The following is a 26,726-nucleotide window of genomic DNA, read 5'->3' on the forward strand; positions in this document are numbered from 1 at the left end:
GGATGTACGGCCTTAGATTACTTCCTAGGCTTTCACATTTTTCTTCAGTGAACATGCAGATTTAAACACATTTGAATAAGCTGAGACCTACCTGTACCTATGAACACACTGATTTGGGAGACACAGAATTGCTACTTTAATTTCTGTTTCTTTCTCCCCAGGCAAGTGTGGTAGGTGGGTGTGTGTGAACTCTGTACTAGTAAATGCTCATTCAGAAAAGCATATCTTTGCTCCTCCCTCCTGCCCACCTTTACCCCATGCATATTGCGGCATGGTGTGTGTGGTGTGTGGCCTAATTACAAAATAGGCCACATTGTACTCCAAGAAACGCATTGCTGGCCATGTGAACTTTACCACCTATGCTTTGAAACTGGAGCTGGACTCTATTCTGTGCAAGAATCAAGCCCCATATGCAAGAGTCAGATTCTCCTCACTCGTGTATTTCTGGGAATTGCACTGACATTTGGCATTTATTAGTAATGTTCAGGGTCTCTGGGTGTTTTCCTGCTCCATGTTCTAAAGAATTAATGAGAAATGCTTACTCTGGGGCCATTCTGTGCACTTCATTATGCTTTAATGACATTTTTTTATTGCCCAGAAACTTAATATAACCGCTTCTTTTTTCCCCTTTTAAGGTTTGAACAGGCTTTTATTACCAGTTTGATCAGTAGTGTGGTAAAAATGAAGGACAGTTATTTTTGGATAGCTCTTCAAGACCACAATGATACAGGAGAATACACTTGGAAGCCAGCAGGGCGGAAACCCGAGCCGGTGCAGTACACACACTGGAACGCACACCAGCCCCGTGAGTAGAGTGTGCTGCATTGCCAACCCTCCCTTACCTTTGGCTCCTGTTTTCTTTACTCCAAATTCCTTCCACCCCTTGGTCCACCTCCTTTGATTCTTTCTTAATGTTTTCTTAATGCCTAAATCAACTACAAGGATCAACACAGGTTAACAGGGGGTGACATATGGCTGATCTTTGTTTTTATTTATTTTATTTATTTGTTTGTTAATTTGTTTTGAGACGAGGTCTCGCTCTGTCACCCAGCCTGGAGTGCAGTGGTGCAATCTCAGTTCACTGCAGCCTTGACCTCCTGGGCTCAAGTGATCCTCCCACCTCAGCCTCCCCAGTAGCTGGGACCACAGGCATGCACCACCACACCCAGATAATTTTTGTATTTTCTGTAGAGACAGACTGATATTGAACTCCTGGGCTCAAGCAATCCTCCCACCTTGGCCTCCCAAAGAGCTGGGATTATAGACATGAGCCAAATTGCCTGGCCCAATGGTCATTTTTAAAAGTATAATCTGTATGAGTCATTTGACATGTCATTTTTGTTAATATTGAATGTAACAACCTTTTACATTTTTGCCAATTTGATAGAATAAAAAAAGTTTTACTATTGTTTTAATTTCTACCTTTTCATTTAGTTATTTGAGCAATTTTTCATATTTGTTCTATACATTCTGTTTTTCAATTGCATGGTCACATGATTTGATCACTTTCTATTTTTATTTTGGACACTTTCTATTTTCTCATTAATTAGTGGAAATTTCATTATATTCTAAATATAAAATTCTACATGTTTGCTATTTGCCTTTTAATTTTTCTATGGTATGTTTTGTCACACATAAATGTTAAACTTTTTGTAGTAAAACAGTTTATATTTTTCATTTTAGCTTTGTAGATTTTTATATTTTCTAAAGGCTTCCCTCAACCAAATATTATAAAAATATAACCTTATATTTTTATAGTTTGGCTTTTTAAATGTATAATTTTGATTGATCTGAGATTTTAAAAGTATGTTCTAGGAGATAGCTCATTTTAATTTTTCTAAATAGTAGCCAATTTCAACACTATATAGTAAGTTCACTCTTTCATCTACTGATTCGAAATACGGTAATAAACATAACCTACATTCTCATTTTCTGTTTCCCTGCCAATAGCACTAACATAATTCAAGCAGTGCGGTATTGAAAGAGAAATAGAAAAAATAGAATCAATGTAGCTGAAAAGAGAGCAGTAATACAAGAATATAATTTCTATTATTCTTAGTTTTCTTGGAGCTCTTTTTAAAAATTATTAACAGATTTTAAATTTTGCTCAACACTGAATCTACTAAGACAATCCTAAGGTTTTCTCCTTTACTCTCTTAATATGACAAATTGCTTTACAGTAGTAAACCAGCTTTGTACTGTTGGGTAAACTTAACTTAGTGATATGTATTTTAAAACATCTCTGGATTTAGTTTGCTAGTACAAAGCTTCACCTACTATAATGTACATAAGAATATCCTGTAGATTTTGATGAAGTTAAAATTCTGATTCAGTAGATCTGGGATAAAGTCCAAGAATCTGCATTTTTTAAAAAGCTCCTAGGTGCTGCCTATGTTGCAGGTACACAAACTAACCTTTGAGTGGTAGGTTTATGATTTTAGCTATCTTTTTTCATAGGGAAAACTAGTCCACATTTCTTCATTTGTATACAGCTTTGCTTTCATGATTATGCTAAGTTTCACAGAATGAATTGGAGAGTGTTCACTTTTATTCTCTACAGAACTATATATACAGTAAACATTTATTAGAATTTGCCTCATGTTTTATATAGGAGATTTAAAAACCACTAATTCAATTTCTGTAATGCTTATAAGACTATTGAGGCTTCCTACTTCCTTCCAAGTGCTGCTTGAGTTGTAGCCCATAAGATTTAGTAGAGTTTTATAATTTTTCAATTTAGAATACATTCCAATTTCCAATATGAATATGATTTCAACCCATAAATTATTTAGAAGATTTTTTTTAATTTCCCAAAATACAGGTGTTTCTAGTTCCTTTTGTTGTCAATACCTTATTTAATTGCACTGTGGTCAAGAAATACAGTTTGTTTGGTGCCTGTCCTTTCAAATACAAAGTTGGTATTATGGCCTTGCATGTGTTCTTTTTGTATATATATATATATCCCATATGTACTTGAAAAGGTTGTATATTCTGCTTTTGCTACATGAAATGCTTCATCTATGTCAACAGATTATGTTAAATGTGTTGTTCAGATCATCTATAGCCTGAATATTTTTTTCCCACGTGATCAATTATTGAGTGTGTTTGATACCTCCCACTATGATGGTAGATGTGTAAACTTCTCCCTGTAGTTCTGTCGAATTTTTATATTACATACTTTTTAGGCTGTTTTATTAGGAACATACAAGTTTAGAATTGTGATATCCCACCTGTGGTGTCAAAATCGGTATAGTATCCCAAGTGATCCTCTTGTTCTCTCAAAATTATTTTCTCTCCTAATTTGTCCATGAATGTAGCTACAGTAACTTTTTAAAAATTAGTATTGGCCTAGTAAATTTTTTAAATTTTTTTCTAACTTTGAATATTTTTGTGTTCTTAGAGTTAATGTATCACTTATAAACAGCATATAACTAAATTTTTAAAACCCTATTCACACATTCTTTGTCCTTAACTGTACAGTTTGCTTTACTTATATTTTTTGTGATTATGTATAGAATTGGATTTATTTCTTCCATTTTATTATGTCCTTTCCATTTATCCTGCATTTTTTAGTCATGTTTTCTCTTCTTTCTTGCCATCTTTTGAATGTATCTTTTTCTTCTTTTCTCATTTCATTCTTTCCCTTTGCTTATCTGGAAATTGTATTATCTAAATCTATTTTTTTATTTGTTACACTAGCTATTCAACATGCATTCTTAACAAAATCAACAATATCAAAGTTATTCATCTTTAAAAGGATTATAATTTGCTGTTGCTGTCTTGTTTTGAAAATTCTGAACTGCTTCATTTCTGTTAGCCATGATTTTGTGGTTGTTATCTTTGCAATGAATATTTGTTTAGATGTATTCATATGCTAGTGTACCATTCCTTCTGTGATCTGGGACACCTTCAGTTTCGTATCCTTTTCATTAGACTCCCGCAACCTGAAGATGGTTGGTTTTACACAACTCTGGAAATTTTTCAAGCATTATCTCTTCAAATACTGCTTCTCCCCATTCATTCTAATATTTCCTTTTATCATTCCAATTACTCAGCTGCTCCTCCATGTTTGTTAATATTTTTAAAATATTTTCTACCTCTGTATCTCTCAAGGATGTATTTTATATAAAGTCATGAATTATTTCAATTCATTGATTATCTCTTCAGTGAGATCTGATTTAATTAAATTTTATTTTTTAGTTTTCAGTGTTAGATACTATATTTATTTCATTTCTAGACAGTCTATTTCTGTTTTAAATTTGGTTTGTGGCTCTTTGTAATCACTTGTTTCCTACTCATATTTTAAAGATTCTCTTTTATTTCCTTAAACATATCCAAGTTATTTTGTATTTGGTTTCTAATAATCTCATACCTGAAGTTTTATGGGTCTGTTTCTGGATCTCATTTCTTTCACTTTGTGGGTTTTGCCTAGAACTACTGATTTTTCTTTGTACTTTATTTATGGGAGTTCTCTCACCCCCAGGTTGAAGTTGGCCTCCTCCAGTGAAAATTAGCATTTATTTCCACCACTCAGTTTGAGGCACTACCAACTAAGGACTGCTTTAAAAGCTCTGACTGAGGTTTTCTTGAACACATAGGTAGCATGAATTCGATGACTAACCTGCATGAAGTTTGGGTTGTGGTTATAAATTCTTTAGAAAGTTATTTCTTTTCTTATTATTCACTGCCAACATTGACAGAGACAAGTTTCCTTACAAACAGCTGAGTGAATATATTCTCATGTACACTTACCAAAAGTGGCCATTTGGGATTCTATTATATGCAGATTTCTTCTATTAGACTTTTCAGTTTGTATATCTCTTAGGCTTCATCTCCTTTCCCTCAAAATCTCCATGCAACTATCAAAGCAGATGCTCAAGGTCTCCAGAATTGGAAAGAAACCTTTAGGGTAAATCCCACTAGGAAGGTAGTTTGGCTACCATGGTTCATACTTTTACTTCATTTGCAAGCTCTACAGATTTGTTTATTTTATGCCAACTCAGCCATACATTTATAAAGATGTTTTCAAAATCTTTTATCCAGCCTTTCAACTAGTTTGACCAAAAGAATCTTTCAGGGTACCTAATCTGCTGGTTATTTCTCATAGCACCATTTATTTTAACACATGAGATTTTAGGATAGAGAAGAGATAAACACATGTATTCAGTCTACTGCTCAATCTTTGAGATGTCTCCCTCTGTGTTTTTTAAAAATTTTTTCTTTCTATAACCCTATTGCATAATTAAAGCCATTCATTTAATGAACTTTTATAAGGCATTTGTATGACAAGGGACATTTAAAAATTACCTAATGTGCATGCCTTCATGTTGCTATAATCTGGGAGTGGTGATAGCAAATACAATAAATAACTCATATATAAAGTCTTAGTCAGTCCTGTTGCTATAACAAAATATCACGTATTGGGTAATTTATAAATAACAGAAATTTATTTCTCACAGTTCTAGAGGCTGGGAAGTCCAAGATTAAGGTGCTAGCAGATTCAGTGTCTGCTGAAGGCCTTCTTGCAGCGCCCTCACATGGCGGAAGGGCAAAAGAGCAAAACAAGACTAGGACACTTCTCAGCCTCTTTTATAAGAGCACCAATCCCATTCATGAGGATGGAGCACTCATGACTTTATTACTTCCCAGAAGGCCCTGCCTCTTAATACTATCACATATGCATTTTGGAGGGATATATTACATTCAAACCATGGCAACAGGAAAATGGGTAGTGAGTGTTGTAAGAAGTATAAAATAAAGAACTCTAACAGTTAAATGAAGGGAGGATTAATTCCCATTGAAGTTATCATAAAAGTTCAAGAGGAAGTGGCCTTTCACCTGGGATTGAAAATGTCTGAAATATAGTAGGATTTAGTGGTTAAAGAAGTAAAAAGAATTTTCTCAGCAGGAGGAAATATTTGGGGCAACTTTGAGAAATTTTAGGAGCACTGTGTAATTAGAGATTAAGATATATGCAAAAGAGTTGTAAAAGATAAGGCCAGAGTAGGATATTGAAACTACAGCTGAATGTTACAAGCTTAAGAGTTTTCACTTCTTCTCTAGGTATGGGAAGTCACTAGAGGTTTTGGATCAAAAAATATTAGGGTCGGAAGTGTTCTTCATTGAGGATATTAAGTAGGGTGATACAAATAGATATAAGAGACTGCACTGCAGGATAACATATGCATAAAGAGTACCTACCCACTACTGATTTGGACTAAAGTTCAAATTCCAGCTCTATGATCTCAGGGAAGTTATTTAATCTCTTCATAGCTCAGTTTCTTCTTCTTTAAAATAAGGACAGTAATAGTATCTACCTCACAGGATTGTTGTGAGGATTAAAAGAAATATTACATAGTTGCTACTGCATTGTAAATACTTAAGAAATATTAGACTTTCTTATTGCAGAGAAATAATTTGCAGGATTTTACCTAAAGCTACAGGTAGTGACATTGCTAACCTATTAGGGTTCCTCACCCATACATTCTAAGATGCAGGACCTATTCTGTGCTGGATCAGCCACCAATGTGAGCATCCTGGGAAACCACAGAGCTTTAAAGGAAGGTATGATTGTGGCCTATACACATATATTTCCCCAACACTTGTGAGCTAGTGTTAAATGTTTTTAAAAAAAAATTCCTTTAGACCTCCTGAAATTAGAAGAAGAAAAAAAAGAGAGATCAAAGAAAGTCAGTTTACATTCTCTCTGTTAAATACATGGTTTAAAACCCTATACTTTTGAAGACTTCCAGTTCCCAGATGAGCATATAAAAAGTTTAGAAGTTACACCATCCTAATGAGTAAAGAGCTGAACAAACGAAAAATCAACAACTCTTCTTAGATCCATTGCAAGGCAAAACACTGCTGCCCAAAACTGGAGAAATAGAAGGATACAGAGAATCACAACTTCCTGGATCAGAAACCCATGAGCAGAAACTTCCAGAGGAACCAGTGCTGGGAGAGGAACATCTGAACTGTCATTAATAAAACTGCTGGAGGCTCAGCACAGACAAATCTGAGGGTTAAAAACTGCGGGGGACTCAGTCATAAGGGACCCCCACACTTTTGTGAGTTCTAGCTCCAGGTGATCTATCAGGTTATCACAGTGAAATATCAGAGAAAAATTGCCTAATGCTTCCAGCAGAGGGAGAGGAAAAATAACCATTTTGAAATATAGCAAAGCATTCTGTTCTTAACAAGGCCCCACCTCAGGAGAGGCTATTTTACCAGAGACTGCTGCTGGAGTTTTATCAGAGCCTGACTTATCTGGAGGAAGGGAAATCTACAACTCCAGCCAGCTCTACCCTTTCACGTGATGGAAAGGAAATACCCCGCTCCAGCTCTCTAGCCATCCTGTCCCACCAAGCAGGGAAAAATAACTGAGAAGCATTCACTGGTCAAGGGCGCAGTCCAGGAACACAGGCTCACCAAAAGGCTGAGACCTAATGGTAAAATTGTAGAACACTTCCCCTCCTCTCACACCTTACCATTCCATCGCAAAGGCCTGTTTACTGCAGTTTCTTTTACCCAATATATTACATCCACTTTTCAACAAAAATATTACAAGACATACTAAAAGGCAGAAAACAGTTTGAAGAGACTGAACAAGCATCAGAGCCAGTCAGCTATGACAGGAATGTTGAAATTACCAGACAAGCAATTTTTTTAAACTATTATTAATATGCTAAGGGCTATAATGGAAAAAGTAGACAACATGCAAGAACAGCTGGATCCTGTAAGCAGAGAGGTGGAGAGTCTAAGAAAAAAAAAACAAAAAGAAATGCTACAGATCAAAAACACCATAACAGAAATGAAGAATGCTTTTGCTGACCTTATAGTAGATTGGACATAGATGAGAAAAGAATCTCTGAGCTTGAGTATATGATAATACAAACTTCCAAAACTGAAAAACAAAGAGGAAAAAGACTGAAACAGAACAGAATATTCAAGAACTGTGGGACAACTTCAAACTGTGTAATGGGAATATCAGAAGGAAAAGAAAGAAATAAAGGAAAAGAAGCAATATTTGAAGCAATAATAACTGAGAATTTCCCCCAAGTTAATATCAGACACCAAACCACAGATCCAGGAAACTCTGAGAACACCAACCAAGATGAACACACGAAAAACTACACATAGACATATTGTATCCGAACTTCAGAAAATAAAAGATAAAGACAAAATCTTGCAAGAAGCCAGAGGGGAAAAACACCTTATCTCTAGAGGAGCAAAGATAAGAATTATATCTGACTGCTCTTCAGAAATCATCCAAGCAAGAAGAAAGTAGCATGAAATATTTAAAGTGTTAAGAGAAAAAAACCCTCCAACCTAGGATTCTATACTCTGTGAAAGTATCCTTTAAAAATGAAGGAGAATTTTTATCAGATTTTATCTGATTTTTATCAAACAAAAATTCAGGAAATTTGTTGCTAGTAGACCTACCTTGCAAGAAATATTCAAAGAAGTTCTTCAGAGAGAAGGAAAATGATACAGAAGCTCAGATCTACATAAAGAAAGAAGGGGCATCAGAGAATAAATGAAGGTAAAATAAGAACTTCTATTTTTCGTATTCTTAATTGATCCAACAAATAACAGTATGTTTAAAATAATAGCAGCAATATATTCAGACATAGGTGAGATAAATAGATAGATAGATGATAGATTTGCTTTTATACAAGTGAAATGAGTGACAGGGATGATGCAAGGGATGAGAGGGACTTTGGGTGGTTGTGGTGTGTCCGTGTAGGTTCATCAGTGGTAATAAATGTAACACTGTGGTGTAGGATGTCTATAGTGAAGGAGATTGGAGGGCAGTGGTGTTAGAGGGGAACTCTCTGTATTTTGCACTCAATTTTGCTGTCAACCTAAAACTCTCTGTTACTAATTTTTAAAATTATACTTTTGAAAGATGCATGCAAAGTGAAATGAAGACAAATTAGATTTTTTGTATATAAACATCAGCTTAGGAAATTTGTATGGAAACTGGTGACTTTCCATAGCTCCAAACAAGTAACATCACAATTTGCTCAACAGAACGACCTTGTTCTACAAATCTACGAATATTATTAAAATAAAGAGAGTAAGGCCAGGCGCGGTGGCTCATGCCTGTAATCCCAGCACTTTGGGAGGCCGAGGCGGGCGGATCACAAGGTCAGGAGATCGAGACCATCCTGACTAACACGGTGAAACCCCGTCTCTACTAAAAATACAAAAAATTAGCCGGGCGTGTTGGCGGGCGCCTGTAGTCCCAGCTACTCGGGAGGCTGAGGCAGGAGAATGGCGTGAACCCGGGAGGCGGAGCTTGCAGTGAGCCGAGATCGCACCACTGCACTCCAGCCTGGGGGACAGAGAAAGACTCCGTCTCAAAAAAAAAATAAAAAATAAAAAATAAATAAAAATAAAAAAAATAAAATAAAGAGAGTAATACACTTCCATGTCACACTATACTGCAAAAAAATAAAAGTTTAGGCATCATTTCTATATACTTTGGAATTTTGTTAGGAATGTCTATAACTGTCAAAATAAATTAATACATTTTGAGTAGAGAAAATCTTTGGTTTTTAATATTAAGTTTCTTGGGGCATATTTACATGTCGAAAATCTGGAATTGAAGCAGAGTTCCTTGTCATTCATAAGTTTCTGCTGTAATTTATTTGAGTGACACTACTCTTTTTCTCTTTTCCCTAAAGCAAAAATAATGCCATGATGTTCAGTTTGGCTGCTCAAGCTGATTGACACTGAGTAAATTGTCTCTGAATAAGATGAAAATGTAAATCTTTTTGAAGAAAATAGCAATATAAAAGCTTCTGTGTTTCCCTTTTTCTTTTAAATTGCAGCTTGCAGAAACACTACCTAAATCACATTTTCTTTCCTGCCTGTCACAAAAGAATCCATTAGCTTGGTCCCCACATCAGAATCTGAATCCAGCAAAGACTAACTACATGAATTGACCACTGAACAGGAAGCCTACAGCTTTGTATAAACTCAGTCAGGACTCTGTCTTTATGTCATACCAGCAAAATATTCACCCACCCCACATCCCACACCACAGTGGTACATTTGCTACAATTGACGAACCTACATGACCACATGAGAACCACCCAAAGTCCCTCTCATCCCTCCTATCATTCCTGTCACGCATTTCACTTGCATAAAAGCAAATCAGAAGGGAATCACCTTTCCACCATTTTTTTTTCAACTTAGTATTACGTTTACCAAATAGTATTACCCCCCAGATGGTATCTACCAGTAGTAGAACCACTGTGGTACATCAACAAGCATCAGCAATTATCAATTCGTGACCAATCTTCTTTCATCTGTACCCTCACCCCTTTCCCATATTTTTTCATAGCAAATCCTCAACATCATATTGTTTCATCCATAAATATTTCAGCATTATTTCCAAAAAATAAAGACTCCTTTTTAAAAGACATAATAATACAATTATCACCCCTTAAAGTAATTAACTATAATTGCCTATCATTATAAATCTTCAGTTAATGCTCAAATTTCTAAATGGCTCATAAATATTACATAATGTATTTTACAGTTAGTTTGAATCAGGATCCAAAGAAGGTTCACACATTGTAATTGGTTGATAGATCTCCTAAAGTCTATTTTCATCTCTATGTTTCCCGCCCCTCCCCAATTTCCACTCCTGCCTTTATTTGTTAATACAAATGTGTTTTGTCTTATAAATTTTCCTACAGTCTGGGCTTTGTTGATTGTATTCACATCACATTGTTTAATGTGTTACTTTATTTTCTTTTTCATAAAATGGGCATTTTTATTTTTAAAAAGAATGAAAGGATTGATCAAATTCAGATTTTTTTTTGAAAGATCATTTCATAGGTAGTTGTGCGCTCTGTCTGGAGGCACATAATGTCCCATTTTTTTCTCTTTTTGTGATACTAGCAGCCTTTGATGGTCAATTCTTAGATCCACTGACTCATTAGGGGTTTCTTCATTTATAGCTAGGATAGTCCTATAAAAAGGTAATTCCTTTTAATCAATTTTTTGTTACCTCGTGGTACAATTTTTATAGGAAACACAGAACAAATGCTTAGTTCTTTCCCTTTACTAGCTTTCAAAATGATTATTTCTTCATTAGCATCCTTCATCCGTGACCCATTAGAGGTGTTTTTCTTTTTTTAGCATTACTATGAAGTAAGGGCTTTAAACATATTTGATATGTTTTAGTCCATTGCAGTTATTCTTTTTAATGCTCAAATTGCCCCATCCTTGTGATGGGAATCTCTTCAAGGAATATCTTCTGAATCCTTCTGATATGATCCTAGTAGTCTTTGATAGTGCCCTTGCTATCTGGTATGACAAGATATAAATTTCTGCTGCAGACCTAGAAGCATCCATTGCATCAAGGAACCCCGGTTTCTTTTGATGGGAAATGATATTATTTCAGCATCACAGTCTGGGCTTATGGGTGCTCGTTGTTTGTGGTTTGTTATTGTTTCTAGGCCATTTCAATGGACAGATCTAGGAAGTGTGTGTGTGTGTGTGTGTGTGTGTGTGTGTGTAAACACTTTTTGAGTTCAAATTCATACTTACAATTTGAATTCAGGACTACAAGGTTAATTAACCTATATTTTAACTGGATTTCCTTTCTTTCATGCCAAATTTCCCATTCTCAAAACACCAGAAAATCTTGTTATTTTTAGTAAAAAGCAACAACAAAGGGACTCTATGACACTTGGTATTTCAAGAGAAATGAAGTATTCAGGTGAAACAGGAAAAATAGTTTTCATCCATACTAATTATTGCCACTGATTAAATGGAAAGATGATAAATTATCTTCTCATTCAAGGAGAAGCTAATGCTTAGAAACCAAAATGTACTTTGTACCTAGATTAAAGATTCAATATAAGTGGAGGTTGCTCTATGGTGAAAGAGAATAGATGAGTCTATACTTGTTAAGACGTTCAAAAACACTTTTCCTAGTTATATTAGAGGCTCATAGATGTCTGTATTGAGAAAAGTAAACACTTTCGATCACTCCTTTGCAGCCATCCATAACTCAGGCTCTGTGAAAAATGTTTTGTTTCTAGACCTAGATACCCCTGGCGTGTTTCATTCGTATGGGATGACTCCGGGGCATGTTCACCCCAATTATTCCAAGCCCGTGGAAATCTGCAAGTGATAAGGAAAATAAGATCCCAGTAGAGCAAGTCAGGTTTATTTTCTTGAAAGTGCCCTGCACTTTCAGCCTGTCCTATCAGTAGACACTAGAGAGGCCAATCCATTTTAAGGCTCATCAGAGCTCTGAAACGAGCCACCACATAAATAAGGATAAACCCAGTCTCATTTCTGAGAGCCCTTAGAACATTTCCATATCTCCTCATAATCATATAAGTAACTGTCATGCAACATAAAAATGTGACAGTAGATCTTCAAGGAAATGCTGTGGCCACACACAGGAGAGAAACAGGATCAGGGGAATGCAAGAGAGCTCCATGGAACAGGAGCATAATTTTAGGGGAACTCATTCATTCATTTATTCAACTGCTTATTGAATGCCCACCCACTCACTCTGTACCTGATACTGTCTCACAGTAGACCCAAATAAATCTGGTTTCAAATCCTGGAGCAAGCCCACTACGTTTGTGGCCTTTGGCAAGTTACTAAGCCTCTGTGCCCTAATTTTTCCATCTGCACAATCAGGCACTAATGCCTGTCTCAAAGAGTTTCTGGAGTTAAATAGGGAAAAGACCGTATAAATTGCCTAGCACAGTGCCTGACAGATACACAGCATTGCAGGAAACTTGCCTTGCCTACCCAAAGAGCTTCACTTTTCTCTGTTAGAAGAGAGAAGGAGAGAGAGGGAAGGTGAGAGGGTAGAGGACTTGAGAGATGAGGATTTAAAGGGTTGTTGCAGGGAACAGGAAAATAAGTAGGCAGACTCAAGTGAAATAATTGTCTAGAGGCACTGAAAAGCCAGCACAAAAAGGTTTGGTCAATGAGTTTGTTTTTAGGTATTTGAACAGAGAGGTGGACAGTGGAGATTTTCCCAGCTCACTTAATTTTGCATAGATAACTTGGCGAATTAGAATTTCTTAATTGACAGAAAGTCTCCCCATTCGTGTTTGCAGGAGACAGTGAGTGGGGTGGGGGTAAGGCAGGTAAGGACAATCTGTTAAAATGTGAGATTCACCTCTGAGAATAATCGTTTTTCTTCTCCAGTGGGAAGTGAGTTATCAAATTTAAGAACAATCTCTCTGAAAGAAAATCCGCCTCTGCTCTTTCCCACACCCTTACCCTTATTATTTGGCTTTGCAAGCATCCCCATGATATAGGCTTATAAATTTAGTTTATCTCTCCCTTAGCCTGGTCTCCCTTTATTATACCATTTTACTGCTTCTTTGGGGCTGAGACTCTAAAATTTGGGTCAAATGTTCCATTAAGTTAACCACTTTAAAATACCAATAACACTCCTGCAGCACTTTTCATCTTCATAGTGATTCACAAACATCTCCTTCTTCACTAATGAAGATGAGTCGAATATCTTATGGCATCTAAAACCAAAGCTATTTAATCATTGTCTGATCTGGGAAAGTGAGACAAAATGCAAGACCGACAAAAAAGTATATTACATTTCAAACTTGCTGATTCAAACTTTTGAAAAATTCTTTGAACATGCAGGCAGAACTTACGCCACAAAATCCTAGTTTTTGCAATGGAAATGGCCATAAGCATAATAGCAACAACATTGCAGGGGTATTTTTAGCTCTTCATATTTTATAGAGTGCTTTTCAATTCATTATTTCATTTGATCTTCATGAAAACCCATGAGAAGAAAAGGAATTATTATTCACATATTTTAGACAAGGCCTATTGTGATTAATACACATCCTCAAGTTTCCAGTTACTAAAGATTTGTGCTGGGACTAGAACCCCAAACTTCACACTCCAAGTCCGAAGTTCTTTCCATGAGGTTTCCTACCTGTGCTGTGCAGTAACTGGAGGTTCCACTGGGGCCCCTCAAAGAATGGGGGAATGGAGCGGGATGTGTGTGTTCCCTCCTCTCTCAACTAGAGCAGCTCCACAAGTATATTGCATTTGGGGCTTCCACATGGATTTCTCCAGTTCGGTTTTATTGCACAGAGCATGCAGCATCTCCTTTATTGTTCATGATCCAACTGGACTGTGAGCTGCATTCTGAAATTACTCAACAGGCCTGCAAAGCTCCATTAATGGCAGGGGCAGTTGCATACTATAATCTCTTCCCCTTGCCTGCCCACAACCTTGCATCTTTAACACCAGCTAGCTGTTCTGGGCCAGTAGAGCCATCCGATGGCCTTTGGATGCACCAACTCTTCCTTGACTTCCTTTTCCTCTATGTGAGACATAGCATGTTTCCTCTTTTACCACTGGACATTTTTACCTTTGAGGGTCTCTGATTCATCACACAGGCCCAGGGTTTCTTCCAGATCAGAACCGTCTTGCCATGGTGATGCTGGTGCCTAACACACTTGTGCAGCCAGGACTGTTGAAGACACAAACACTCATACACTCATTCTTTAGCAAATGATTCCATTCCTAAAGAGATGCTCTATGTCTTCCTTTGTCTTCTTTCTTCTCCCTTGCACTCTTCATTTTCCCTCTCTTGTGTCTTTCCATGAGCATAAAACAATCAGAACATAGATGACAAGCACAATGCCAGGTACTCAGTATCTGAAAACATTGAAGCCATTACTTCTGAAGGGAAATTAAGCAAGATAAATATCAAGTAGCAAGTGACGACATTTTTTAAAGAGCCTTCAGGTACAGAATCATCCCAAGTCTTCAGATGCTTCATCTGTAATCACTCTCTTTTTACAAGCATGCCTTGAAAACTCATTTCTCCTTTTCATCCTTCAAAATTCAGCTCAAATGTCACTTCCTGCAAATGTTTTACTGACATCTCTGGACAGGCTCCATCACCCTTCTGATGTCTCTCCCAGAACTTTGAACACACCTTTTACTATAGCACTTTACACATTATATTTATTATAATTGCTTGTTTATGTGTCTGTATCTCACACTAAACTAAGAATTGGTTTTTGGTTTGCTTTGCTTCATCCTTTTTTTCAAGCAGTTAATATACAGCCTAGCTGAGCACATTGCAGATGTACAATTTTTTATTGTTGTTGATGAATGTGAATTTAGTTAATTAAATGATCACCCAGGATTCAAGAAAAAACAAGCTCATTCTTACTCATTTTAATTCTATTTTTGGAATAGAATTGCTTTCTACTATTCTTCACTGAAATTTGAAGTGTATTTTTTTTTTGCCATCACATGAGTTGTATAGATTTTGCTGACAAACTTAAGAATCTTAATTTATAAATTGTTTCTGTGGAAAAATACATTTTACCTTCTAAAATGTTCAAGCCTACACAAAGAAAAAAGTGGAGTTTTGTCCATAACTGGTATATCACATTTTCCAATATCTCACATATACTATGAAGGTGGGAGGGAAAATCTCTGTACTTTGCTTTTCATATAAAAGCCTCTCTGTCTCTCTAATTCTGTTTCTCTCTTCCTTTTCCCTGATGTCTGCCTTGTCCCTGCCCCCAGATCTTTACCTCATTTAGAGAATTCATCTCATTCTCTTCATTCTTCCAAAGTTTACAGTTTGGTTTTCTGTTGTATACTTTGTGGCCTACCTTGAATGTTATTCACGTATTTTCCCCTGTTGAATCCAGTTGTTAGAGGATGAGCACTATGCACCTTTCACTGTTGATTTTTCGCAATGGGATTTTGAAGTACAATACTGAAATATGGGGGATATTTTGGTTCCAGATAGGAATAGCTACTAGTTCCTCATCATTTGCCATCTGAGCACAAAGCAGACAAGGTCCAAATTTCAGCCTTCACACTCTCTTTTCTCTCTTTTCCATCTTCCATTCTTTTCTCCAGAGATGAAGAGAAATGACATAATCAGGTCAATAAGACATTCGTTTTCATCTTGATTGTTCTTGTCTGGGTGCTTAATTATGAGATGTCAATTATTCAACACTCTAAAGAGCAGTCTTCTGAGCACAAAACGTTTTAGTCGTCTGGTATTAAAAGTGCTTGTTTTCTGCTTTTAGGCTACAGTGGTGGCTGTGTTGCCATGCGAGGAAGGCATCCACTTGGTCGCTGGGAAGTGAAGGACTGTCGGCACTTTAAGGCAATGTCCTTGTGCAAGCAGCCAGTTGAAAATCAGGAAAAAGCAGAGTATGAAGAGAGATGGCCCTTTCACCCCTGCTATTTGGACTGGGAGTCAGAGCCTGGTCTGGCCAGTTGCTTCAAGGTGATACCAAGGTTACATGGACATTCTTAACAGGACCAATGCTATTTTAATTTGATCCATGTATCCCAAATTCCTTTATTCCAGGACCCTTTTTTTTTCTAGAACAGTGCCTGACAGACAGCAGGTGCTTAATCAACATTTGTTGCCTGTCTCTATCCTTTCAATCATATTCCAAATAATTTTTAAGTAAAAAAAATTGACACATCCTGGTGATATTGAAGGATTCCTCATGAAGATTGATATCTGTTAAGCAGAAATACCATGCACAGGACCAGGCACAGTGGCTCACCCCTGTAATCCCAGCACTTTGGGAGGCCAAGGCAGGCAGATCACTTGAGGTCAGGAGTTCTAAACCAGCCTGGCCAACATGGTGAAATCCCATCTCTACTAAAAATACAAAAAGTAGCCAGGCATGGTGGCATGCACCTGTAGTCCCAGCTACTTTGGAGGCTGAGACAGGAGAATGGCTTGAACCCGGGAGGCAGAGGTTGCAGTGAGCTGAGACTGCGCCATAACACTCCATCCTGGGTGACACAGCGAGTCTCTGTCTCAAAAAAAAAAAAAAAAAAAAAAGGAAAGAAAAGAAATACCATGCACTAATATTAATCCCTGGAAGGAGGGCACCATGCTCTGGTTATCACTCCTGGGGGGAGGACTCTAAACACCTAACCAGTTTCTGCGTACGTTCCTAGCTCTGACAGGAGGTTTTGCACAAACTTGGCTGCCAGAGTATGAATCTGGTGAGACAGAATTCCCACACAACAAGATGGGCAAAGTAACTTTATTACAGGTTGAGTACTCCTTTTCTGAAATGCTTGGAACCAGAGTGCTTTAGATTTCGGATTTTTTTTTTTAATATTTGCATTGTACTTACCAGTTGAGCATCCCAAATCTGAAAATTCAAACTCCAAAATGCTCTAGTGAGCATTTCCTTTGAATGTCTTGTCACCGCTCAAAAAATTTTGGATTTTGGAGCATTTTGGAGTTTGGATTTTTGGATTTGGGATGCTCAACTTGTATTCACAGATAGGCAGCAAGAAGCAACCGAAGCCTAGGGTCCATGATGAGCCATTTCCCCAAGGCTCAGGAAAGCACCCCCAGGAAGATGGAATCTTGTCTGGACATGCCCCACTTTGCATGACAGCTGAGGGCTCCCCAAAGCGCTCCTCTCTGGGTTTTATATCCCAGGTGCCACCTGAATCACTGAGCTAAAGTATTACAAGACATCCTATTCTAGGAGGGATAAGGACAGTTCCTCCTTATCTTAGGACATTGCACTCTTGGTACACTCTGCCTGAGAATTGCCAAGAAAAAGAGGAAGAGCTGGGTCAGCAAGGGTCATCTGGGGACCTGTCCTTCTGCAATATTGAGGCCTCAGTCAATATTGTTCATACACTAAGTGAAGGAGGCAGACACTCAGAGGGTGTTAAATGGTATAATTTCATATTGTTTGTAAACCAACAAAGTTTTTATTATTGAATGATACAATTTTACTAATAAGGATGCCTTTTGCAGCTTGCCAGACACCTGAAGATCAAACAAATTAATGTATACGGTTGATTTGTATGTGTATATATGCGTGTGTGTGTGTGTGTGTGTATGTGAAGAAATTTCTATTTTTAAAATCGGCTTTAGATCCTACATTTAAATTAGTTCCTACAATCTTGTCAAAAACACATTTTTTGAAATATGGTTTTTTTAAATGTTTGGTGGTTTTGTCTTGGTTTATTTTACAAATAGGTGTTCACTAAATCTTGGGAGAAAGTTCCCCAGCATCTCTGCACAGGCAGAGCAGAATGAAGACAGACTTTATCTCTGGAACTATTGTAGCTTGTAGATGGCATGAAGCAGCTGTGAATGTGCTCGATTTAAATTGTACACATGTATAATCCTACATTACATTCATAGAATAATAGGCCCAAAAGTGGCTTTGCCCAGTAATAAGTTAAACCTTAGAGATGAGTAAACTGAGGCCTGTGAAACGTAGTGATTTGCCCAAGATCACGATTATTTATTGACAGAGTTGGAATAAATCCCTGGTTTGGGACTTCTGGTCTGGTGCCTTTTCTACTATATATCACCCTGATATGTCAGCAAATGCATGGTATGTGTGATAGGCATGGTGGTAGGATTTATGAGCTTAGAGTGATTCGGGAAGAGGTTCACAGAGAAGGCAAGTTTTGACACATAATTTAAAAGATGGAAAGGTTATGCTGTGGTCCACAAGACTTGGAAAGCTATTCATTCTGGTCTCAGCAAATAAGAGCCTGGTGAGGGCTGGCCACAGGGTATACCTGTCTGGCATCAGAGGCTCAGGCTTAGTGCCAGGCAGTTAAAAATAAGAAGGGTACAGAGGACTGGGTTTGCAAGCTCTGGGTCTTCAGTCCCTTTCCCCAGTCTTAAATAAAGCCAACAGAAGACCTTCCATTCAGCTGGCTTCTTCCTGCCACCATGAAGACAGCTGAGAAGCAGCAGAGATTTTAGGCACAGCTGAACCACTGCACCTGCCACTTCAACTAAGATCCAAAGACTCTAGAAATAGAGCTACCCTAGGTCCCAGGTCTCATTTCTCATTTCTTGCCCTGGGTCAGCCAGAGTAATGGTCAATCTGCTAATTCTAATCTGTCAGAAGGCAATCTGGTGGGATGGAAGTTTATGGACTCTGGAAGCGAGGAATTGTAGGTCTAATCCTAGCTCTGCCAGTTTATAGCTGTGTGACCTAAAATTCTTAACCTCTCTTGGCCTGACTTTATTTATCTCTTGACAAATATTTACTGAGGGACAAGTACATGCTAGTCACAGAAGATTTAGGGTGAAAAAAAATTCTTCAAAAAGCTCATTATAAAACTGAGTTTACTATATTCTCCTCAGAAATTTGTTATGAGGATAAAAGGAACTAATAGTTTTATGATGACTAGGCACATTCTAATTCAGTAAATATTACTTCCTCCCACTAGATCAAGGTCTTTATAAAGAATAATGACGATTACATTAATATTACTGTTACTTTCTTGAGCAGAATTTAACAACCTCACCTTATCTATAACGTTAATTTATTTTCTTTTCCTATACAGGTATTTCATAGTGAAAAAGTTCTGATGAAAAGAACATGGGGAGAAGCTGAAGCATTTTGCGAAGAATTTGGGGCTCATCTTGCAAGCTTTGCCCATATTGAGGAAGAGGATTTTGTGAATGAGCTCTTACATTCAAAATTTAATTGGTAAATACTTGTTAATTATGAAAAATTACAGTCAAATATTCTATCTCCCAGTAATGGTTTCTGAGGGGTGAGTATCCCAAGTAGTTGTTTAAAATTCCCATATTTGTATTATGCCCAAAGCCAGGAAAAATAAATATACATATAGTTTTATGTTTATCTTGTACCAGGTTCTCATTTCATAAAACAAAGAACAAAGTGATAATTGTTTAGATATTTGAAATCTTTTCTTTGTGCCTCAAGTCATAACTGTAGACTTTTCCTGCCAAACTCAGGAATTATCTACCCCAGTGGTTTTCAAAGTGTTGTGGAAGGATCCCAAGAATCATGGAACCCCAGGAGTATGAGAGGCCCATGTAGGCAGAGCTCCTAGTTCCTTCCACGCCTCACCAGAGTGGCTCCGACCAGCTCCACTGCTAATTACTTTGTATATGATTGGGGCCTATGTAAGATTTTGTTTGAGGAAAAAAAAAAGAGTCCCAGTAATTTTTTTTTTAAATTCCAACCCAACCTCCTAAGTTTTCATTTGAGGAAACAAGCTTTCCCCTATCTGTATCCATCTTGCAAGTTTACAGAACCTTGAATTCAGTGGAGTTAGAAACTCAAGCTTAAATTGGAAGAACTCTAAACGGTGTTGTGCTACCTCTCACCACATACCGTGGTCATCCGCTGTCTGCATAATTCCTTCCAGTTTCAGAATGCTTCTTATTTGGGAGAAAACCCATTCCATTGCAGAAGGCTAGTTTCAAAGAGCAGTTTTCTAATAAGCCAGAAATCTGCCTCCCCTCAGTTTGAGCTAGAGCAAATACAGATCAAATCTACTCTATTTTCAAATATTTGAAGACAGTCATCTTCTCTCCTTCCTGTGAGCCCCCGACCCCCGACTTTGGCCTCTCACTTTGGAATGTTCCTGTCAGTCAGCCTGCATTGTGAGAGTATCTTCTGTGGAAGGGGCACAGTTACATGCATAGCTGGTTGGATAATTCAATAGACATGACAGACAAAATCCTGCCTCTGAGGATGTTGTGATCAGCACACCTCCATGACTCTGTATATTTATTTAATGAAAACAACTATAATAATAGGTACTGTGCTTCAAGCTCTAGAAATCTAGAGTCTCAATGAAACACTGGCCTGAATCCCAGAGAAAAATCCCGTACTATTTTTTCGGGAAAATTCTGGCCTTTCCCACAAGTTTCCTTGTAGGACATTCCCATAAAAAGATTAACATGCAACATCTATCAAATTATTCATCTTCCACATCTACAACAATGACCTTAAAGCTGGGAGCTTTTGACATCTCTCCATGTGAGTCTTGTGCAGCATTCTGCAGGGAAGGAAGGAGATTTTATGGTCAAATATGTTTGCAAAACGATGTACAATCTTGGAGATTTGCCATGTACATCAGCATTGTAAAGGGTTCTAGAAGGAAGCACAAATCCCTTTTTTAAGAACACTTACTGACATCCCACAGAACTGCTAGTCCCTAGGGGAAATGCTGACGTGAGGCCATGACTCAGGAACCTGGCTGCTCACCACACTTGGTCGGGACACCTTTTAATACAGAGCTTTCTGGCCTCACACCAGAGCTGCTGAGTCAGACTCTCTGAGTCTGAAGAAAAGTTTAAGAAGCTTCCTGGCTAATTGGATTATCAGCCAGGTGTGAGGCCACAAATCCAAGGGATAGGTGATAGTCTCCATTGTTCAAAGTTACATTTTGCTTCATTACTTTAGCTTCCTTTAAAACATATTTGCATATTCTGCCCTTGCATTTTAGTGAGGTTTGCCATATGACAACCACACACACACTGCTTCCCAGTTTGCTTTAAGATCAAATGTCACTGTCATTTCTGTTTATATAAGTTCTCATGCTTGAAATGTCTAGCAGAATTTAGTCCCAAGCTAAATCATGGATCTTCAATATCTGGTCACAAAAGTCGTATAATATGAGCCAGGCACAGTGGGTCACAGCACTTTGGGACACCAAGGTGGGAGGAACACTTAAGGCCAGGAATTCAAGATCAGCCTAGGCAGCATAGTGAGACTCAGTTGCTACAAAAAATTTTTCAAAATTAGCTGGGTGTGGTGGCCACACCTGTAGTCCCAGCAAAACCTAGTTCGAAGTTACAGTGAGGTACGATTGTGCCACTGCACTCCAGCCTGGGCAATAGAACGAGAACCGTCTTTAAAGAAAATATTTAAAAATTCTTGACTGGGCGCAGTGAGCCACACCTGTAATCCCAGCACTTCGAGAGGCCAAGGCAGATTGCTTGAGCCCAGCAGTTAGAGAACAGCCTGGGCAACATAGTGAAACCCCATCTCTACCAAAAAATACAAAAAAAATTAGCCAGGTATAGTGGCACACATCTGTAGTCCCAGCTACTCAGGAGACTGAGGTGGGAGTATCATTTGAGCCCGGGAAGGGGAGGTTGCAGTGAGCCAAGATTGTGCCACTATACTCCAGCCTGGGCGACAGTGTGATCCTGTCTCAAAAAAAAAATTATCAATAACTGTGTATGTTTCACTTTATTCCCAGACTACCAGAGATTTCAGTCAAATCTGATGCTTAATTATAGCAAACATACCAGATCTCATAGCAGGTATAGCAGGTATGCTGCTTTTCCTTCCTATGGCACTGCTTTTCTATTTCTATTTTATTACTCAGACACACACACACACACACACGTATGCACATACGTGTGTGTTTATTAAATATTATACAATTTCAGGAAACTGGATGAAGAGAAAGTAAATACCATTTCATCTTCCAGGAGCCAATATATAGCAGGAAAGACATAGAACTCTGAATTCAGTGAGGAAAGAAAAAGGTCACAACACCGGGAGAGTGACATGGATTTTCAGCCTATGCCATGGAGATTAATGTGCTTGGCTTAAACTGAAGGTGGCCATTCTCACCTTCTCCCAGCCTTAAATGTAAGGTATCATCATGACAATGACCAACCAGGCACCAGTGATCTCTTGGATTTCTAAGCTGAATTTGAATTTAATTTGTGTCATCCAGGCAGAGTAGCTGACATATCTGAGAAGGAGTTCTTCCGAATAGGCTTCCTTCTCTGCACGAAGGAAAATAAAGTATCTGTCCTGACATCTGAATATTTTACATCTTTGATTCTTCAAAATTATTCTCAGAAAATTATCTTAGTGAGATGGTTCATTGCACAGTTAGGCTTTATTACTCGATTTATTGAGTACTCTGTGGACACGTTTGTACTCTGCCTCATAGAAGGGAAGGTGATTCTCCGTGGAGCTTCTCACCAAGTCTAAACCAATGGTGATGACTGAAGTTAATGTACCATGGCTCAGGGTGACTGGCTTTAGAATTATTTATGTTGATATCTGAAAAAAACCCAAAACCTACTGTGTACCTTTTATTCAATGAAGATGTTGGTGGTTGACTTTCAGAGAATACATGAACGTTTAATAAAAGAACAACAAATCAAAGCATAGTAAAGTAGAATAAATAGTATAGTGAAGTAGCAAACACACAGTAAAGTAGTGAAATGTCCTCTTGGCTAGAGATGTTCCAAAGTTTCTTACCAATTTTCTTTTCATGTGTTCTTGTCCTGACTGAAAGGCTTTGCTATTCCTGATGAGAAACTCATGTTCTCAATAAAAGCTGACTTTTCCCCAACTATATATCACCTGTGAGCAAACCACACAAACCAAGAGACATAGAATGTGAGGCTTATTCTTCTCTCAGTTCATGTCACAGCACAGGGTTTTGCACATTTAAAATGTTCAGTGCTTGTTGACTTGATCAGTCCTGCCAGCAGCATCAGCTGTTTCCTGCATACATAAATATTTTAAAATATTTTTTGAACCTTTCACATAATGCTGTAAATTTGATGGGAAAAGCAAAGCTTTTGTTTCTTCTCTTCACAGGACAGAAGAAAGGCAGTTCTGGATTGGATTTAATAAAAGAAACCCACTGAATGCTGGCTCATGGGAGTGGTCTGATAGAACTCCTGTAAGTCTTTTCAAACTGGAGAAAAGGGATGGATTCAAAACAAGTGGGCCTGGAACCACTTGGTAAACCAACCAAGAGAACCTAGAAATGATGGCCAGAGCTCCCATGACAAAACTGCACCAGACCTTGGTACCAGGAGAATTAGTTGGCAAGGTCCTGGGAAATCTTTGCTAGCCACATTGTTCTGAGGCCATTGTACAATTTCAGCCTGAAAAAGTATCAAAAACCTCCAAAATGTCTCCCCAAACCATCCTGAAAAAGAATAAAAAACCTCCAAAAAGTCCTCCCAAACCATCTCCCATATGAAGAGTCTCTCTGGCAGAGAAGCAGCTATTCTTTAAAATAACACAAGACTCCCTTTACCCTATACCTCCCTATCCTGCATAGCACCTGATTGTCTGAGTATGGGAACCTTGTCCATGTCATAATGAAATGAAGATTATTTTGGAGAATGATTTTTCATTTATCTCACTCTGAAAGGACAGTAATGCAAGTTTTAGAATTATCACCTTCTAGAGCAAGTTGTTCCAGAAGGAAAAAAAAAGTCTTGCTTTTCATTTATTCCCATACTTGCAAACCTCTATGAAGGACACAGAGAACTCACTATTGCATTTTTTTTCAGTTGCAATGGGTAATTCTCACATTTTTCTCAAAATGACAGGGAAAAAACTGAAGTAGTATCCTAGATTGAAGTGGGATCCATCCTACGGCACATGAAAAATCACATTATTCACTTTCACCTGTGAAATGGGGCGACTCCTAAGCGCCTGCAGTGAGAATTTAATGCAACTGCTGTTTATTGAGTCCTTATACTGTTCTAAGCGCTGAGCTGAATGCACTCCTACATGATCTCATTTCATCCTTACAATAACTCAGTGCCATGGGTATTAGAATGATTAAGTGGTTTGCCTAAAATAATATATGGGAGAGCCAGGATTTGCACACAGGTTGTCTGACTCCAAAGTCACAATGTTATAATATCTCAATGGTTGGCAAAATGTCAGTAGCCAAACTTTGAAGTAGTAAAGAACAATAAAGAAAGCCCCATACCAAGATGGTGTTCAAATTTGTGTCAAGGAAGAGGTTTATAGAAGAGAGTAGGAAGAGATTTTAAAAGTCATTCAGCCCCACTAATCTATTTTGCTGATAAAGAAACCAAGGCTCAGAAAACAGAAAAGGCACAGCAGGGTCAACTTGCCCCATAAATGGCAGCCACTACATGGGACAGCTGGGTGGTTCAAGTCAATATAGCACTTGAAAATGTGATACACAGAGGTTGAGAACACTTTCTTTTGTTTTAGTATAACAAATTCATTAGTAATAGGAGAGGAACAGATAATCTGGGTCAGAATAAATTAGATAAGGCCACAAAGCAGTGGCCGAGCTTCTCACCAATATCTGCTGGACAAAATGAATTCAAATCACACCATTTTCTGAACCTGAGGCTATATATATTTAAGATAGATGAATTATTACATGACAGTGTACATGTTTGAGGAGGAATATAAAGGATTTTAAAACATCCTTTTTTTCCCCAAATTTTTACCCCAATTTTACTTGTGGTCCATTCATTCTTCTGTGAGGTAGTCATTACATAATTGAGAAGGTTGATTCTTTAATACCCCTGTAATGTGAATTATATGAGTTATGTGGTCACTCATGGAAAGTGACCTGATATATTCCTGATTAAAGCTAGCTATGGCTTAGAATTTAGTTATTAGAGACAAAAAATTTAGCATATGTTCAAAGTAATCAAAATCAAAGTTAATACCAAGATCTGGCACACCCCTGAGTCCCTAAGTTTACCCAGGATTCCAAGGCTAGAAAATTTTCCCAGTTAGAAAAATGTGCAAATTCAGACCAAAGCTTGCGTTTGATTTGTTCCTTCTGGAGAAAGGAATAACGTACCTTTTTTTTTTTTTGAGACGGAGTCTCACTCTGTCTCCCAGGCTGGAGTGCAGTGGTGTGATCTTGGCTCACTGCAAGCTCCACTTCCTGGGTTCACGCCATTCTCCCGAGTAGCTGGGACTACAGGCACCCGCCACCATGCCCAGCTAATTTTTTGGTTTTGTATTTTTAGTAGAGACGGGGTTTCACCATGTTAGCCAGGATGGTCTCAATCTCCTAAGCTTGTTATCTGCCCACCTCGGCCTCCCAAAGTGCAGAGATTACAGGCGTAAGCCACTGTGCCTGGCCTTTTTTTTTTTTTTTTTTTAAAAAAAGCATCTTTAAGAAAAAAATGCTAAACATTGATTAGCTTGTTCTTCACAAATGTGAAACAACCTTCAACTAGAATGACATCTAGACATTTCTGAAGCTTCCTGGAGAAGCCTATAATGCTTATGTACAGAGATGCCCTTTTTGATCTTTTGAAACTTTGTGGGGGTATCATCATTAAGGAATAATGAACTTCATCTGCTGCAGGTTGTCTCTTCGTTTTTAGACAATAATTATTTTGGAGAAGATGCAAGAAACTGTGCTGTTTATAAGGCAAACAAAACATTTTTGCCCTTACACTGTGGTTCCAAACGTGAATGGATATGCAAAATCCCAAGAGGTAAAAATAGTAATAAGATCTTTGCTATATGTTTGATTTCTAATAATCTCTAGTACTTTCCCAATTTAAACACCCCAAACCACAGTATCAACAATCTGCATGATAAACCAAATTACACTATTTTAGCAAAAAATGTTTCTATAGGAAATGAGAAAAGGCGACACCAATGCAGGATGCCAAGTTAGTTCATTGGGAACTAAGGTAACCAGCTAATATTGCAGAATATTTATAGTGCAAGTATAGTCTGGGAAAAATGTCACTTTGGCATTACAGAGCAAATGGAATTACTTGTACAATGAGTAAGTGGAAGCACCTAGGACAGCGTGTGGCACACAGTGGCCTCAGCAAGTGCTCATGTCCTTCCTTCTTTAATCAGAAGCCTCTCTGGAGCTTCCTCTTCAAGTGTGAGAACTCACCACATATTCCAAACAGCACAATGTACCTGTTTTAAAGTGATGTTTTAAAAGATGAAGCACAAAATAGTGTGTTTAGAGCTGAAGTAATTCACAGACAATGCACTTGAGAAGCAAGATCAGTCAAAGTGATTTGCTTTCACTTTGCAGATGTGAAACCCAAGATTCCATTCTGGTACCAGTACGGTAAGAACGACTCTGGCAGCTCTTGAATTTCTAATTATTAATATATACCATATAAGTGCTACTATATACCATTAATG

General features: G+C 37.8%; 1 protein-coding gene across 2 annotated transcripts in view; it reads left to right on the forward strand.

Moving 5' to 3' along the window:
- Nucleotides 1-26,726, forward strand: part of PLA2R1 (phospholipase A2 receptor 1) — a 118,677-nt gene that overhangs the window by 55,655 nt on the left and 36,296 nt on the right. For both annotated transcript variants that reach the window (XM_055291987.2, XM_063609478.1), the window contains exons 11-16: nucleotides 636-805; nucleotides 16,086-16,288; nucleotides 19,363-19,508; nucleotides 23,409-23,493; nucleotides 25,918-26,050; nucleotides 26,614-26,649. In XM_055291987.2, coding sequence (XP_055147962.1) covers nucleotides 636-805; nucleotides 16,086-16,288; nucleotides 19,363-19,508; nucleotides 23,409-23,493; nucleotides 25,918-26,050; nucleotides 26,614-26,649 — 773 coding nt within the window. The remainder of the gene's footprint in view (nucleotides 1-635; nucleotides 806-16,085; nucleotides 16,289-19,362; nucleotides 19,509-23,408; nucleotides 23,494-25,917; nucleotides 26,051-26,613; nucleotides 26,650-26,726) is intronic.

The sequence above is a fragment of the Symphalangus syndactylus genome, chromosome 9, assembly GCF_028878055.3.
Source record: "Symphalangus syndactylus isolate Jambi chromosome 9, NHGRI_mSymSyn1-v2.1_pri, whole genome shotgun sequence".
NCBI classification, from domain to species: Eukaryota; Metazoa; Chordata; class Mammalia; order Primates; family Hylobatidae; genus Symphalangus; species Symphalangus syndactylus.